This window comes from Pelobates fuscus, chromosome 4, assembly GCF_036172605.1.
Source record: "Pelobates fuscus isolate aPelFus1 chromosome 4, aPelFus1.pri, whole genome shotgun sequence".
Taxonomy (NCBI): domain Eukaryota; kingdom Metazoa; phylum Chordata; class Amphibia; order Anura; family Pelobatidae; genus Pelobates; species Pelobates fuscus.
Window position 1 is genome coordinate 374,080,892 of NC_086320.1, and position 14,977 is coordinate 374,095,868.

Consider the following 14,977-nt stretch of genomic DNA (forward strand, 5'->3'; position numbering starts at 1 on the left):
CTGTGGAGCTCTGTTATACAATTAGACACATTACTGGGAGTATTATTCCTGTGGGGCTCTGTTATACACTCAGACACATTACTGGGAGTATTATTGCTGTGGAGCTCTGTTGTACACTCAGACACATTACTGGGAGTATTATTGCTGTGGAGCTCTGTTATACAATCAGACACATTACTGGGAGTATTATTGCCGTGGAGCTCTGTTATACACTCAGACACATTACTGGGGGTAGTATTGCTGTGGAGCTCTGTTATACACTCAGACGCATTACTGGGAATATTATTGCTGTGAAGCTCGGTTATACACTCAGCCACATTACTGGGAGTATTATTGCTGTGGAGCTCTGTTATACACTCAGACACACCAAGGATAGAAAAGAGGCATAGAGTGATTTTGACACAAAATAGGGAGTGTCCCTCCTAAATGGGGACACTTGGGAGGTATGTAGACTGCACAGAAGGTTGCAGATACCCAGGCCCTGCTAAACCTTCTACACGATCCCAACGAGAAATACAACCCAGCACTCCTCTTTACAGTATACAAAATCCTTTATTTATACCTTTTCATATTAACATTGACAACGACCAGAGGAGAGGAATTAGGTTTTCACCACAGTTTACTGAGGATTTTTTGAGTGTTTATTTATTTTTAATTTCCACTGTATTTCCATTGTAACCCGTCTTCCATAAAACGAATGCCGTATTTATTTTTTATTTATTTTTATTTGAGAGGTTTCCTATAGGATGACATTTTATCTTTCGCTTTGTTCATTAGTCGCATGACATTACCTTCGTAGCATTTCTTTCTGTGATGCTATATGTGCATAGAATCCTGCTAATGAAATTAGTCTCATGAATCAAAACTTCCGTGAATGTCACTCAGGAAATCTTGTGCCGGGTGCTTTGAACATGCCCGTCTGTTTTCATACCTTGCCAAATTGCAGTTAGGAAATAATTTGATTCTGTACGAGAATTGAAAGACGTTCACCTTCTTTTAAATCAAACTAAGTGACTTCAAAGACAAAGAATATCTGTTGGGAGACACTCACCTTTAGAATGAACAATCGCTGGGAAGTGAAAACTTCAAAATTGATAAAATGTTATTTATTTTATTTGTATCTGTACATTTTGTTCCTAACCATAATAGTTGTGGTTTTTATACATAAACCCAACAGACCATTTTTTGAAGGTCACTAGGTTCTCCTTCAACTTTGAAACTATCTCCTAGATATCCGTATTTCAGAGGCACAAATCCCTATGTGCCACCTTCTATGTATTTTGCAGTGTATCTGAGTGTTTGAGCTCACAGGTCTGGATTTTATAGTGTATGACCTCACAGGTCTGGATTTTATAGTGTATGACCTCACAGGTCTGGATTTCTATAATGTATGACCTCACAGGTCTGGATTTCTATAATGTATGAGCTCACAGGTCTGGATTTTATAGTGTATGACCTCACAGGTCTGGATTTTATAATACAAGCTCACAGGTCTGGATTTTATAATGTATGACCTCACAGGTCTGGATTTCTATAGTGTATGAGCTCACAGGTCTGCATTCTATAATGTATGAGCTCACAGCCAGGTCTGGATTTTATAGTGGATGAGCTCACAGGTCTTGATTTTATAATGTATGAGCTCACAGGTCTGGATTTTATAGTGTATGAGCTCACAGGTCTGGATTTTATAGTGTATGAGCTCACAGGTCTGGATTTTATAATGTATGAGCTCAAAGGTCTGGATTTTATAGTGTATGAGCTCACAGGTCTGGATTTTATAGTGTATGAGCTCACAGGTCTGGATTTTATAATGTATGAGCTCACAGCCAGGTCTGGATTCTATAGTGTGTGACTTCACAGGTCTTAATTTTATAATGTATGAGCTCACAGGTCTGGATTTTATAATGTATGAGCTCACAGGTCTGGATTTTATAGTGTATGAGCTCACAGGTCTGGATTTTATAGTGTATGAGCTCACAGGTCTGGATTTTATAGTGTATGAGCTCACAGGTCTGGATTTTATAATTTATGAGCTCACAGGTCTGGATTTTATAGTGTATGAGCTCACAGGTCTGGATTTTATAGTGTATGAGCTCACAGGTCTGGATTTTATAGTGTATGAGCTCACAGGTCTGAATTTTATAATGTATGAGCTCACAGGTCTGGATTTTATAGTGTATGAGCTCACAGGTCTGGATTTTATAGTGTATGAGCTCACAGGTCTGGATTTTATAATGTATGAGCTCACAGGTCTGTATTTTATAGTGTATGAGCTCACAGGTCTGGATTCTATAGTGTGTGACTTCACAGGTCTTGATTTTATAATGTATGAGCTCACAGGTCTGGATTTTATAATGTATGACCTCACAGGTCTGGATTTTATAGTGTATGAGCTCACAGGTCTGGATTCTATAGTGTGTGACTTCACAGGTCTGGATTTTATAATGTATGAGCTCACAGCCAGGTCTGGATTCTATAGTGTGTGACTTCACAGGTCTTGATTTTATAAGGTATGAGCTCACAGGTCTGGATTTTATAATGTATGAGCTCACAGGCAGGGCCGGCCTTAGGGGTGTGCGAGCTGTGCGGCCGCACAGGGCGCCATGGCAACATGGGCACCGGGCGGCCGACACAGCTCGCAGTCGCTCTGTCACTGGCCGGCCCGAGATTGTGAGAACTGAGCCGCGCCCGCGGTCAGTTTCCGGAGCGTGGAGGAGGAGCTTGGGGGCGCAGATGCACAGGCGCAGCGTCCAAGTGCTGCGCCTTCACAAAGAGCCGCAGAAGGATCCGCTCAATGTGTGAGGGCGGCGCGGCGGCCGGTGCTCTGCAGACAGGGAGAGGGGGGAGCAGGCGAGCAGCAGCCTTCAAAGTAAGTACCGCTGTTCTTATTTATTTATTTCTTATTTATTCTTATTTATTTATTTTTATTAAATGGGGGCAGGGTCTAATTAAGGGGGGCAGGGGACTGGGAATGGATATGGGTGACCCTGGGCCTAATTAAGGGGGGCAGGGGACTAGGTAAGGGTGACCCTGGGTCTAATTAAGGGGGGCATGGGACTGGGACTGGCTATGGGTGACACTGGGTCTAAATAAGGGGGGGCAGGGGACTGGGACTGGCTATGGGTGACACTGGGTATAATTAAGGGGGGCAGGGGAATGGGACTGGCTATGGGTAACACTGGGTCTAATTAAGGGGGGCAGGGGACTGCGACTGGCTATGGGTGACAATGGGTCTAATTAAGGGGGGCAGGGGAATGGGACTGGCTATGGGTAACACTGGGTCTAATTAAGGGGGGCAGGGGACTGGGACTGGCTATGGGTAACACTGGGTCTAATTAAGGGGGGCAGGGGACTGGGACTGGATATGGGTGACCCTGGGTCTAATTAAGGGGGGCAGGGGACTGGGAATGGATATGGGTGACCCTGAGCCTAATTAAGGGGGGCAGGGGACTAGGTAAGGGTGACCCTGGGTCTAATTAAGGGGGGCATGGGACTGGGACTGGCTATGGGTGACACTGGGTCTAAATAAGGGGGGGGGCAGGGGACTGGGACTGGCTATGGGTGACACTGGGTATAATTAAAGGGGGCAGGGGAATGGGACTGGCTATGGGTAACACTGGGTCTAATTAAGGGGGGCAGGGGACTGCGACTGGCTATGGGTGACAATGGGTCTAATTAAGGGGGGCAGGGGAATGGGACTGGCTATGGGTAACACTGGGTCTAATTAAGGGGGGCAGGGGACTGGGACTGGCTATGGGTGACACTGGGTCTAATTAAGGGGGGCAGGGGACTGGGACTGGATATGGGTGACCCTGGGTCTAATTAAGGGGGGCAGGGGACTAGGTAAGGGTGGGGGTGGCGGGGCGCCACAAAATTAGCTCGCACAGGGCGCCTGAACACCTAAGGCCGGCCCTGCTCACAGGTCTGGATTTTATAGTGTATGAGCTCACAGGTCTGGATTTTATAGTGTATGAGCTCACAGGTCTGGATTCAATAATGCATGAGCTCACAGGTCTGGATTCTATAGTGTGTGACTTCACAGGTCTTGATTTTATAATGTATGAGCTCACAGGTCTGGATTTTATAGTGTATGAGCTCACAGGTCTGGATTCTATAGTGTGTGACTTCACAGGTCTGGATTTTATAATGTATGAGCTCACAGCCAGGTCTGGATTCTATAATGTATGAGCTCACAGGTCTGGATTGTATAGTGGATGACCTCACAGGTCTGGATTTTATAATGTGTATGACTATATGGACAATTTGTATACCTTTTTATCTACCAAATTGCTATTTGTAGGTTGTGAATTGAACGAGAATGTTCTATAATAGCATTGATTCCTGGTCACAAACTACCTAAAATCGTGTCTCGGTTCCCTTTGTACTATATCATTCACTTTTACACATTACTCTGTAGGGTTCACAATACAAGTTATAAAAGAGATTTCACAAGTTCATTAAATTACACTTTTCACAATGTTAAAATATGAAAGTAAGTAGAATATTCCACTCTATTTATATCTCATATAGGTGTGTTAGTTAATGAGTACTGGAAAAAGGCAGGTGGTTCTCTAGCATACAGTAAGGAAAAAAGACGGTCATGGAGAGTAATGTGTCCACTTCTGTTTGCTCTTTTTATTAATAATCTTAAAATGGACATATTCTTTATTAAGAAATGAAGGCGATATAAATACTTTGGTTTATAGAATTTTTTACAAAAATGAAACCAATCAATATGTTCCATTGCTATTGATTTGATCAAACAAGTGTATTCAGACATTCACACTACAGCTAAAAAGCAATGGGAAAAAGATCTTAATATTAAAGGAACACTATAGTCACCTAAATTACTTTAGCTAAATAAAGCAGTTTTAGTGTATAGATCATTCCCCTGCAATTTCACTGCTTAATTCACTGTCATTTAGGAGTTAAATCACTTTGTTTCTGTTTATGCAGCCCTAGCCACACCTCCCCTGGCTATGATTGACAGAGCCTGCATGAAAAAAAAAACTGGTTTCACTTTCAAACAGATGTAATTTACCTTAAATAATTGTATCTCAATCTCTAAATTGAACTTTAATCACATACAGGAGGCTCTTGCAGGGTCTAGCAAGCTATTAACATAGCAGGGGATAAGAAACTCTTAATGAAACAGAACTTGCAATAAAGAAAGCCTAAATAAGGCTCTCTTTACAGGAAGTGTTTATGGAAGGCTGTGCAAGTCACATGCAGGGAGGTGTGACTAGGGTTTATAAACAAAATGATTTAACTCCTAAATGGCAGAGGATTGAGCAGTGAGGCTGCAGGGGCATGTGCTATACACCAAAACTGCTTAGTTAAGCTAAAGTTGTTCAGGTGACTATAGTGTCCCTTTAAATTATCTGATAAGACTTGGTGCTCACCTATGAAATTACTTAGAAAACATATACATTGCTTAAATGTAATCAATTTTTTTTTTTAAGTTCTTCATAGGTGGTACCTAGTACCAACAAGGTTGGCCAAGATATCCTCGTCTAATTCCTCCGTTAGTTGGAGATGTCTAACATATGAGGGAGACATGTTACATATCTGGTGGGGTTGCCCAAAAATTAGCACCTTATGGGAATCAGTATATCTTTTTTGGGAGTTCTTCAACATTAAAGTTAAAAAAAATGCCCACAGGCAGGTCTACTCCATCTTAATTGGGATAGACTCCCAAGAGACCAATTAGTATTGACCATCCACTCCCTTATTGTGGCAAAGATACTAATAGCAAGAACTTGGAAACAAATAACCACACCAGATAGGAAACAGTTTATAGCTCAATTGTTATTCCAGCTTGAGATGGAGAGAGGAGTTGCATGTTTAAATAATAATAGAAAATACATACATCATTTTGATAATTGGATAAAAAAGATTAAAGAACGTTTCCAATACATATTCATTCTCCTTATCATAACAGATAACATCGTTTTTTTTTTCTTCAAACAATTTTTCTTTTGTCAAATATATAGACTTCAACCAATAACTATTAATGATTGCTATGTTTGTTAAGTATGTCTTGTTACGTGTTAAGTAATTGCAATCTTTTTCTTATATACATTAATGGTAACTAAAGTAATTTTATGTATTTCTGAATGTTAAAAAACAAAAAAATATTTCAATAAAGAGAAATTTACACTAAAATGGACATCGAAAGCCACGTCAATATTTGTAGATGGCGCTAAGCAAGAAGAGCCAGGATATCACTTATCTGCTGAGGGATTCAGATAAATTAACGGGTCAGTTTAAACACCATAACTGGTTTATCTCTAAAAGCAGTATTGGCGCATAAACATTGCCGTAAAATATTGCTGCTTAATTCTCTGCCATTTAGGAGATGAAACCATTTACTTACATACATATGTTATAATTAAGCAGTTTTTATGAACGGGGAGTTACTGATTGGCTTAGAGCATCAGTTGACGCGCTGCCCCTGCCCGGCGGTCTCCGTTCGAAACTTCCATTAGAAGAATTTTTGAACGCAGATGTGGATGGGGACAGAGAGGAACAGCTCTGCAGAGTGGACTTTGGGGTTAAACCCTTTGTGAACGGTTTAATCCCTAAAGTTAGCGAAGCACCAACGGCCTCCTGATACCATAACAACCTGATTTCAGTGAAGTTGCTTTGGTTAACCAGAGTGTTCCTCTAAAGATAAAATCAAATGACATCACAATTTAGGCCATGCAGGGCAAAGCCAAGACAACATTGCAAAGATAACATAAACAAAAAATCTTGGAAAGTGACAGTATTTCTTTAATGCTTTAATAGAAAACTGGTAACAACATACAATGACAGCCAGCACATGTAAGGGTCCGTAAATTACTAAAACCTGGTAATAATTTGTGTGAAGATGTCATTTTGTCTGATTTTAAATATAAAAATTCTGTAATCCTCTTTGGCAAACTTTCGCTATAATTGTTAATATACATGGTGTTAATCTCTTGTTCATCAAGAGTGTGTCTGAGGGCCACTTTTAGTCAGAAACTATTTTCTGTTTTTGCAGAATAATTGAAACCCAGTTGAAATTACATTTTATGACCTTCTTCTTCACCAACAATAGTCACTGTGATGTGTAAAAGGCTAATCTTTATGGACTTGAGTCTTTACAAGCTATATTAATATGTGACTGTACACATAAACGACCAATTAAAAATCATACCGTACTTTTAATAAATGTAATGCTATATAATGAGATATTATTATTATTATTATTATTATTATAAAAGATATAGAGATCACAATGAAGCTATAAGGAGTGCTTGTTCTGCCAGCATTCCAAACAAGTGAACTGCTGTTCATTATAATCATTGTTATTATTTTATTTTTTTTCTCATTTATAATGTGTCTGTATACATGTCTTCAGAAGATAAATAGCGAACACTGGCCCTTTGGAGTTGAGTTTGATATTAATTGGTAGATTAATTTGGGTTATATATGCACTAAACTGGGAATTATGGAAAATCGACACTAGAAAGTTCAGCCACAAGGAATCACATTGTAAAAAAAGTCAACTACATTCCGGTTCCACCCCCAAGCAAAACTAAAAAACAAAAAGAAAACACTCTTGACTGGTTTAACAGCTCATCACTTTAGAATACAATTTTCATATTTTATTTTCAATTCTTCTCAATTCGCAGTTTAATAAATACACCGTTTATATTATTGCTTGCTGTCGGATTGCCAATAGGGTTAGTATCACAGTCAGGGCCGGATTAACATAGGGGCTGATGGAGCTGCAGCTCCAGGCCCATGGAAAAGGCCCATTTAAAAAAAAAAAATTTTTTTTTTTACACACTACTCTTAGGTTTGCCACCTGACTGGTATTTTACTGGCAGAGCCGGTATTTGAGGCTGCCTGGACGTGCCGGTATTGCAATGAAAATGTGAAATTAAATAGAAATAATCTATTTAATATTAGACTGATTAAAACTAATAACCCAAAGTATAGTTTGTTTAGAAAAGTTACAGTGCTACAAATAAAATATCTGATAGCAAAGACTCTTTTTAGTCATTCTTTTTGATAAATATTTGATACCCTTCATTTATTCATTTTTATTTTCTAAGATACGTTTTTGGCATCATTTTAGCTTTAACAGATGGTTGGTAGATGAGCTACAGGGAGTATCGTTTATATGAAGTTTTCAAAGTGTTTCATGCTTAAACATCGTGATTTATTCTTGGAGGCTGTACATGTAAATAGAGATTTATAATGCATTCTCCATACAGAGACTTCCTTTTACATACCGTTCTTATAGAAGGCGATCATACATCGCTTACTACTTTCTGCTCAGTGCTCATCGTTTATAGAGCATGAAATTATATGTTTTGGCATTCAAGAAGAAAAAATATATTTTGTCACGTAATAAAATATACTATTTATTAAATATTGACAGTTTCTTTAGATTATTTCACTAAAATACAAAAGTATTTCTTCTTGCGGATCATATTATTTGGCAGAATTATATATTTTTATATACAATAATATATATTCTAATCAATTATAGAGGGATATATACATGTAAAATAAAAAGAACTGATTTATTTAGATAATAATATAATAGTGTCGGCTTCACATCTACTATCCCAGTGTCATTATCTCACAGATGTAATGGAAGGTGGCAGAGGTGGGTGAGATCTAGTACAACAGAAGATGGATTCACCCACTAGCAATGTTCGTAATGATACCAAAGATATGGAAAAAGGCTGCTCAAAAATTTCCAAATGATTTGTCTATGGAAGTCACCATTAGATTCCATGGGGATACTTGTAGATATTTAATTTGGAGGTTTGGAACCTTTATTAAACTCAGGCCATATTGTGTAGGCATGTATGTTGATAAATCTTTAATATACACTTAAATGTAAACAGATCATCTAATTAATTTCATGTTTAATACAACCATGTTAATTATCCACTAAATACATAATTTATGTCATTCTTGTTTGTATTTTTGAACAGCAATCTACAAGCAAAATTACGGTTGTATGCTAAGTTTACGTTCTAGCATTGATTTAGGTAAACTAGAAAAATGGTCAGAGTTGTGGCAGCTGACATTTAATGTGGATAAGTGCAAGATAATGCATCTTAGACATAAAAATCTGAGGGCAGAGTACAGAATATTTTATGCAGTCCTAGCTTCACATCTAAGGAAAGGGATCTAGGAGTAATTATTTCAGATGACTTAAAGGTAGGCAGACAATGTAATAGAGCGGCAGGAAATGCTAGCAGAATGCTTGGTTGTATAGGGAGAGGTATTAGCAGTAGAAAGAGGGAAGTGCTCATGCCATTGTACAGAACACTGGTGAGACCTCACTTGGAGTACTGTACACAGTACTGGAGACCATATCTTCAGAAGGATATTGATACCTTAGAGAGAGTTCAAAGAAGGGCTACTAAACTGGTTCATGGATTGCAGGATAAAACTTACCAGGAAAGGTTAAAGGATCTTAACATGTAAAGCTTGGAGGAAAGACGAGACAGGGGGGATATGATAGATACATTTAAATACATAAAGGGAATCAACACAGTAAAGGAGGAGACTATATTTAAAAGAAGAAAAACTACCACAACAAGAGGACATAGTCTTACATTAGAGGGGCAAAGGTTTAAACATAATATCAGGAAGTATTACTTTACTAAGAGGGTAGTGGATGCATGCAATAGCCTTCCAGCTGAAGTGGTAGAGGTTAACACAGTAAAGGAGTTTAAGCATGCGTGGGATAGGCATAAGGCTATCCTAACTATAAGATAATGTCAGGGACTAATGAAAGTATTTAGAAAACTGGGCAGACTAGATGGGCCGAATGGTTCTTATCTGCCGTCACATTCTATGTTTCTATGTATAACATTTTTAAAAAAAAAAAATGGTTTCTGATATTTATAAACAACAAGAGCTTGCTAGTGGAATCCAAAAATGATGTTGCCTCATCACCTGTTCCCAATAAAACTCCTTTTCCAGTTATGTGTCTTCTCCCCTCTTAAAACCTACAAGTTCCTCACATTTACAAAATGTTTAGATGATAAAGAGACCCACCCGTGTCTTAAAACGAGGTCTTATAATGAGGTGATTTATTGATTTAACTATGAAACCCTTTGTGGCATGGGGTAAGCAGATATTCAAGACCTGCAGTAGGAGTTATTTTCATTAAATAGAGACTTTCTTTGGCAATGTTCTAAAAGTGAGTCATATTTAACTTTCCAGTATAGATCAGTCTTAAGAATATTGCTCCAGAATAGTTTCTTAAACATAAGTTCTAATTGTGTCCAACTCTCTTTTCTGAATGCATTCTTCATCACAACCTATTCATGGCTTATAGTCACCTGGTAGCTAATAAGTACACTAGTATTCTATAGAAATGTATATTATGGATACCTTGGAACCCAGTGCTGTTTTTTTTCCAGAATGGAAGCGGGTTCAGAAAGCGTTACGCAGAGCAACCATTTGCCTATTGAGTTTGATCATCCAATATGTTCGCATAGCCACGTGCCATGCTCCCATGAAATAAGCAAGGCTCAAAATAAAATTAACATAGTTATTCTACATTATATTTCTGAATTAATCTACAGGATTTTAATTTCCTGTATTCCAACCCTAAACGTAATCAGTAGATAAAGTAACAATTATTTAAAAAATACAAACACAAATCTGTAACCTGTAACACAGATGTGTTAAGTACAAGGTCAAACAAAATATTTCCAGTTGCCAACTGACACCATGGCCCACTTAAAATATTTTTTTTTAGGATGAAACCTCTAAAATATATTTTTGTCAAAATATTCAAATATCCAAAAGATATCATGTAAAATCAAAAATAATTAATTGGGGCCTATATGTGAAGCCATACAAGATAAATACTGCTTATTCTACAGCAAACAGTTTATGAACCAGTTAACCAATCTCCGAATTATACAGGGGAGGCCAAAATTCAGAGTAGGGTTTGAGTCAACAACTTTTTTTTTTTAATTAATGAACCAATTTCAATGATATTACATACTATGGAGATTTGTTTAACTAGGTACGGATTCATATATTAATTCCTAAAGCTACATTGTTAATTTAATTTTGGAAATTATATGATTGTCTGCGTGAGAACTCAAGTTGGACCTGCCTCCCCTTTCCACCCTAAAAAAGAGAACGATAACAATACCATGGTATATATTAGAAATTATTGTTATTAATTCTAAACACTCTACAGTGAGGGAGGCTAACCCCAGCAGTAGATCATGTCACTGGCAATCAGCCAGTCAAGGGCTTCACTCAGGGAATGCATTTTAGGACTACTCTTAGTATTAGATTTAATTCTGATTATGCCATATCAGAACAGTATCAGGAGGACAGTTTTTGTTAAGCGATATTTGTATTAATATGTAAAGCATATGTTTCAGCTTTTTAATGTTTTATAATAATTAAATACTTTTTAAAGTTTTATCTGTACATCTTTTTTTTGTGTGTTTTTTTTTTTTTGCTTTTCACATGAATTATCTTTTTAAACAGCTAGCTTTTACTATATATATATATAAAAGAAATCACACACAAGCCGTATGCTAGAAGGGTATAAAACAAGCTTTATAGGTGTTTATTTTAGTTAAAATATACAGGGCATAACTGTTACTCTCTAGAAAGGGTATGTGTTGACGACAGAAATAATTAAGGGTCAAGATTCATACGTATGGAAACCTAAATCAACCATCAGTGCCGCCAGTATGCTTAGTCTCTCCAGCGACTGCTGTTATACCCTGTCCTTCATGAACACTTATGTCCCAACGCGAATTCAAAAGAAAAATATAATATTTTATAGATCAATTTCACAGTCATTTTTCTGGCACAGTATCTGTTGTGTTGGTATCATTTTGTGACTCTGTGCAATAACTCTGTCTTTTCTTTCCAACAGATCTCAGGACTGTAACTGGAGGCACTTGTTGAACGGATACATACTTTTCGTCTGGTGTGAATAACAATCGAGGTTATTTTGAGAAAGAAATTGACAAATACCTTTCTTGGAGAAAATGGCATCCACAAGCAAAGTCAATCTGCTTCTCATTTTCAGCACTGCTATGGTAAGTGTCACAGTTTGGGTGAGACATTTTAAAAGTATTTATGGTTAGATTTTTATATATATATATATATATATATATATATATATATATAGAGAGAGAGAGAGAGAGAGAGAGAGAGAGAGAGAGAGAGAGAGAGAGAGAGAGAGAGAGAGAGAGAGAGAGATTGTAGCCGTATTAGTCCAGTGATGTAGATGTAAAAAACAGATACAATTTGTATCTTGTAATACCTTTTTTATTGGACTAACAGAATTTTTTAATGACAAGCTTTCGGGAGAACCTCCCTTTCTCAAGTCTGAGTCACATTTCCTGTCTTACATATTTTTTAAACTCATAATTAAAGTGAAATAATTATTCAGATTTCTAATGTTTATTTATATTGACTTGTGGTCACTTTCATAGCAATCTCCGAAGTTACAAGATTGGGCATAGTACCCAGCATTTTGTATTTCAGTGAGAAAACACAATTTTTAAAATATATTTATTATTGTGATCTATTATTTCAAATAGTGTGATTAATTTAGTCTCTTTCTAATTTCTGATTTTCCTTGCCTCTTTCATTCTTATATTGTTAAGTGAACTATTACTATAGTGCCTTTATCTTTGCATACCCTTTGTGCAATAATATTTATAATAATAGTAATAATAATAGTAAAAAAGAACACATCCAGTCAGCCACTCTTTACAAAGGTACCTTTGTCTCGTTTAATACCATTTAGTATTTCTCTTTGGGTTTAAGTTAAATTCTAGTCTTGTAACCATTGTTTTATCTTCTTTGCTGAATCCAAGGTGTTTTTTTGCTTTCATATGTAGGGATTATCCTTGTGGAAAATTCCCATATATATCTAATTTTGTTAATTTGCAAGATCTTTGTAAAGGGTGAAATATATATATATATATATTAAATTTCATATATTGTAGCTGCATTAGGTTTGGGGTCCTCACCATTTCTCCAATATATATATTGCAGCAATATTAGGTTTTTCAACACTCACAGTTATGGAATCTTACCGTTTCTCTGCTGTACTTTTTATTTTATTTTTTAGGGTTTCTGTTTACCAATACATTGGTTGATGTTTCTTGTCTTACGGCACACAATTCCTTTTGTCTTATGTAACACTTATGTGTTATTGTGTTAGTTCCCCTCTGAGACCTCCAAACTTGCACCTTCTCTCCTGCCTGTCGACTGTGATTCCCCTCCAACACTCCGAACCGTGGGTCCCATCTCCCCTCTTGGTCCACTTGTCCCTTCTGCTGCAGGTACCTTCTCCTTCAGCTCCTACAGCTCCAGCTCCTATGGCTTACCTCGGGTCCACACGTACCGAGTGTTACTTGGATTCTCGTGAGCTGCTTCAATTCCTGTCACACAACAACTCATAGATGTGTCTCCATCCACCCTTCGACTAGGAGGTCCACCCTGTACATTCACTTAATTTCAAATGATTTATCTACAGATGTCACGGTTAATAACTATGGGATATTTTAAAGATAAATCATTTGGAAAGTTTTTCTTACAGATTTGAATTGTTTTTAAAAAGTATCAAAAAATATTAAATTGAGACTTTGGTAAACAAATATCAATTTGACATGAACACTATAGGTAGTGCAGTAGATATATAGAGTATGTATACCTCTTTAAGCCCCAATACGCTATATATGTAAATATAGGTAGATAATGGTTTGGAAAAGGTAGATTGTTATACCTAATAGTCATTATTAGGTTAGTCATAGATGGAAGCATTGTTACATCTACTTGTTTTGTCCACGCTTTGGACAACACTAATTAACTTTTCCTGTATTATTCAATGAAGATGATATTAACGCAAATGAAAGGACTCCAGTCACCAAATTCCCACTCTGAACACATGTTTTTTATGCTCTCCCAAGCACAGCATCTATAGCCAAAATCAGATAGAGAACAGAGCAGGGAAACATTTTCCCTGCTTTAATTCCTGCTATAAATCCTAATGATGTCAGTAGATAATGCATCTTCTCTTCCGGCAAATTGTTGTCAGACCTAGCACTGTGACTGTCTAGTGCGATCATCCAACAGACAAGGGCCCAGGGAGATCTCCAAAGTGTCTTTCATTGGATCTTGTAATCATGGCCGCCATCAGGGGGTTACAGCCACCAAGGCCCCACTTTTTATCGGTATGTACCCCTGCCCCGGGGCCACCAGCTCAATAATTTACAGAGAAGAGCTGGCCCAACACATCTTCAGCTTCCGGCAGCTCCTCTTTCCAAATCTTGCAAGTCTCCAAGCAACAGATACCTGGCAGCCTGCACAATGCCACTGGACCCCCTGGGAGTGTGATATCCCCTCTCCCGGGCAGCAGATAAAAAGCAGGGATAGGGAATAAAATTATTTACAGTCTACATAATTCCTGTAACACTCATAATATCAAATATCAAAATGTTAAAGAGACATTGTAGGCACCCAGACCACTTCAGCTAATTGAAGTAGTCTGGGTGCTGTGTCCCTTTTGCACTTAGTGCTGCAATGTTAAATATTGCAGTTCCAGATAAACGGCAATGTTTACATTGCAGCTCTAAGTCTGCCTCCAGTGGCTGTCTCCCAGAGAGCCACTGGGGAGCTTACTGGATCGAAACAGACCTTTGATCCAGTATCTGATGCTAGACGTCCTCCCGCTTTGCATGAGGACATCCAGTGTCAGATTTTTCTCCATATGAAAACCATTGATTCAATGCTTTCCTATGGGGAGGTCTGATACGCGTGCGATGGTACAAGGTAAGTAAATAAAGGTTTCTTAACCTGTTATTTACTGGGGGGGTGGGGCGCGAGGGAGGGGAGAGGCAGGGGGAGCGATTGTGCCCTATAGGATCACTATAGTATCCCTTTAATTTGTTAAAGTATATCTTACCTGCCCTTTAAAAGAGAAAAG

The 14,977-nt window shown here is 37.8% G+C and overlaps 1 protein-coding gene across 3 annotated transcripts in view; it reads left to right on the forward strand.

Annotated features, from left to right (window-relative positions):
- Nucleotides 1-14,977, forward strand: part of ADCYAP1R1 (ADCYAP receptor type I) — a 233,279-nt gene that overhangs the window by 38,853 nt on the left and 179,449 nt on the right. For all 3 annotated transcript variants that reach the window (XM_063452737.1, XM_063452739.1, XM_063452738.1), the window contains exon 2: nt 11,912-12,077. In XM_063452737.1, the coding sequence (XP_063308807.1) occupies nt 12,027-12,077 (51 nt within the window). In that variant the 5' untranslated portion in view covers nt 11,912-12,026. The remainder of the gene's footprint in view (nt 1-11,911; nt 12,078-14,977) is intronic.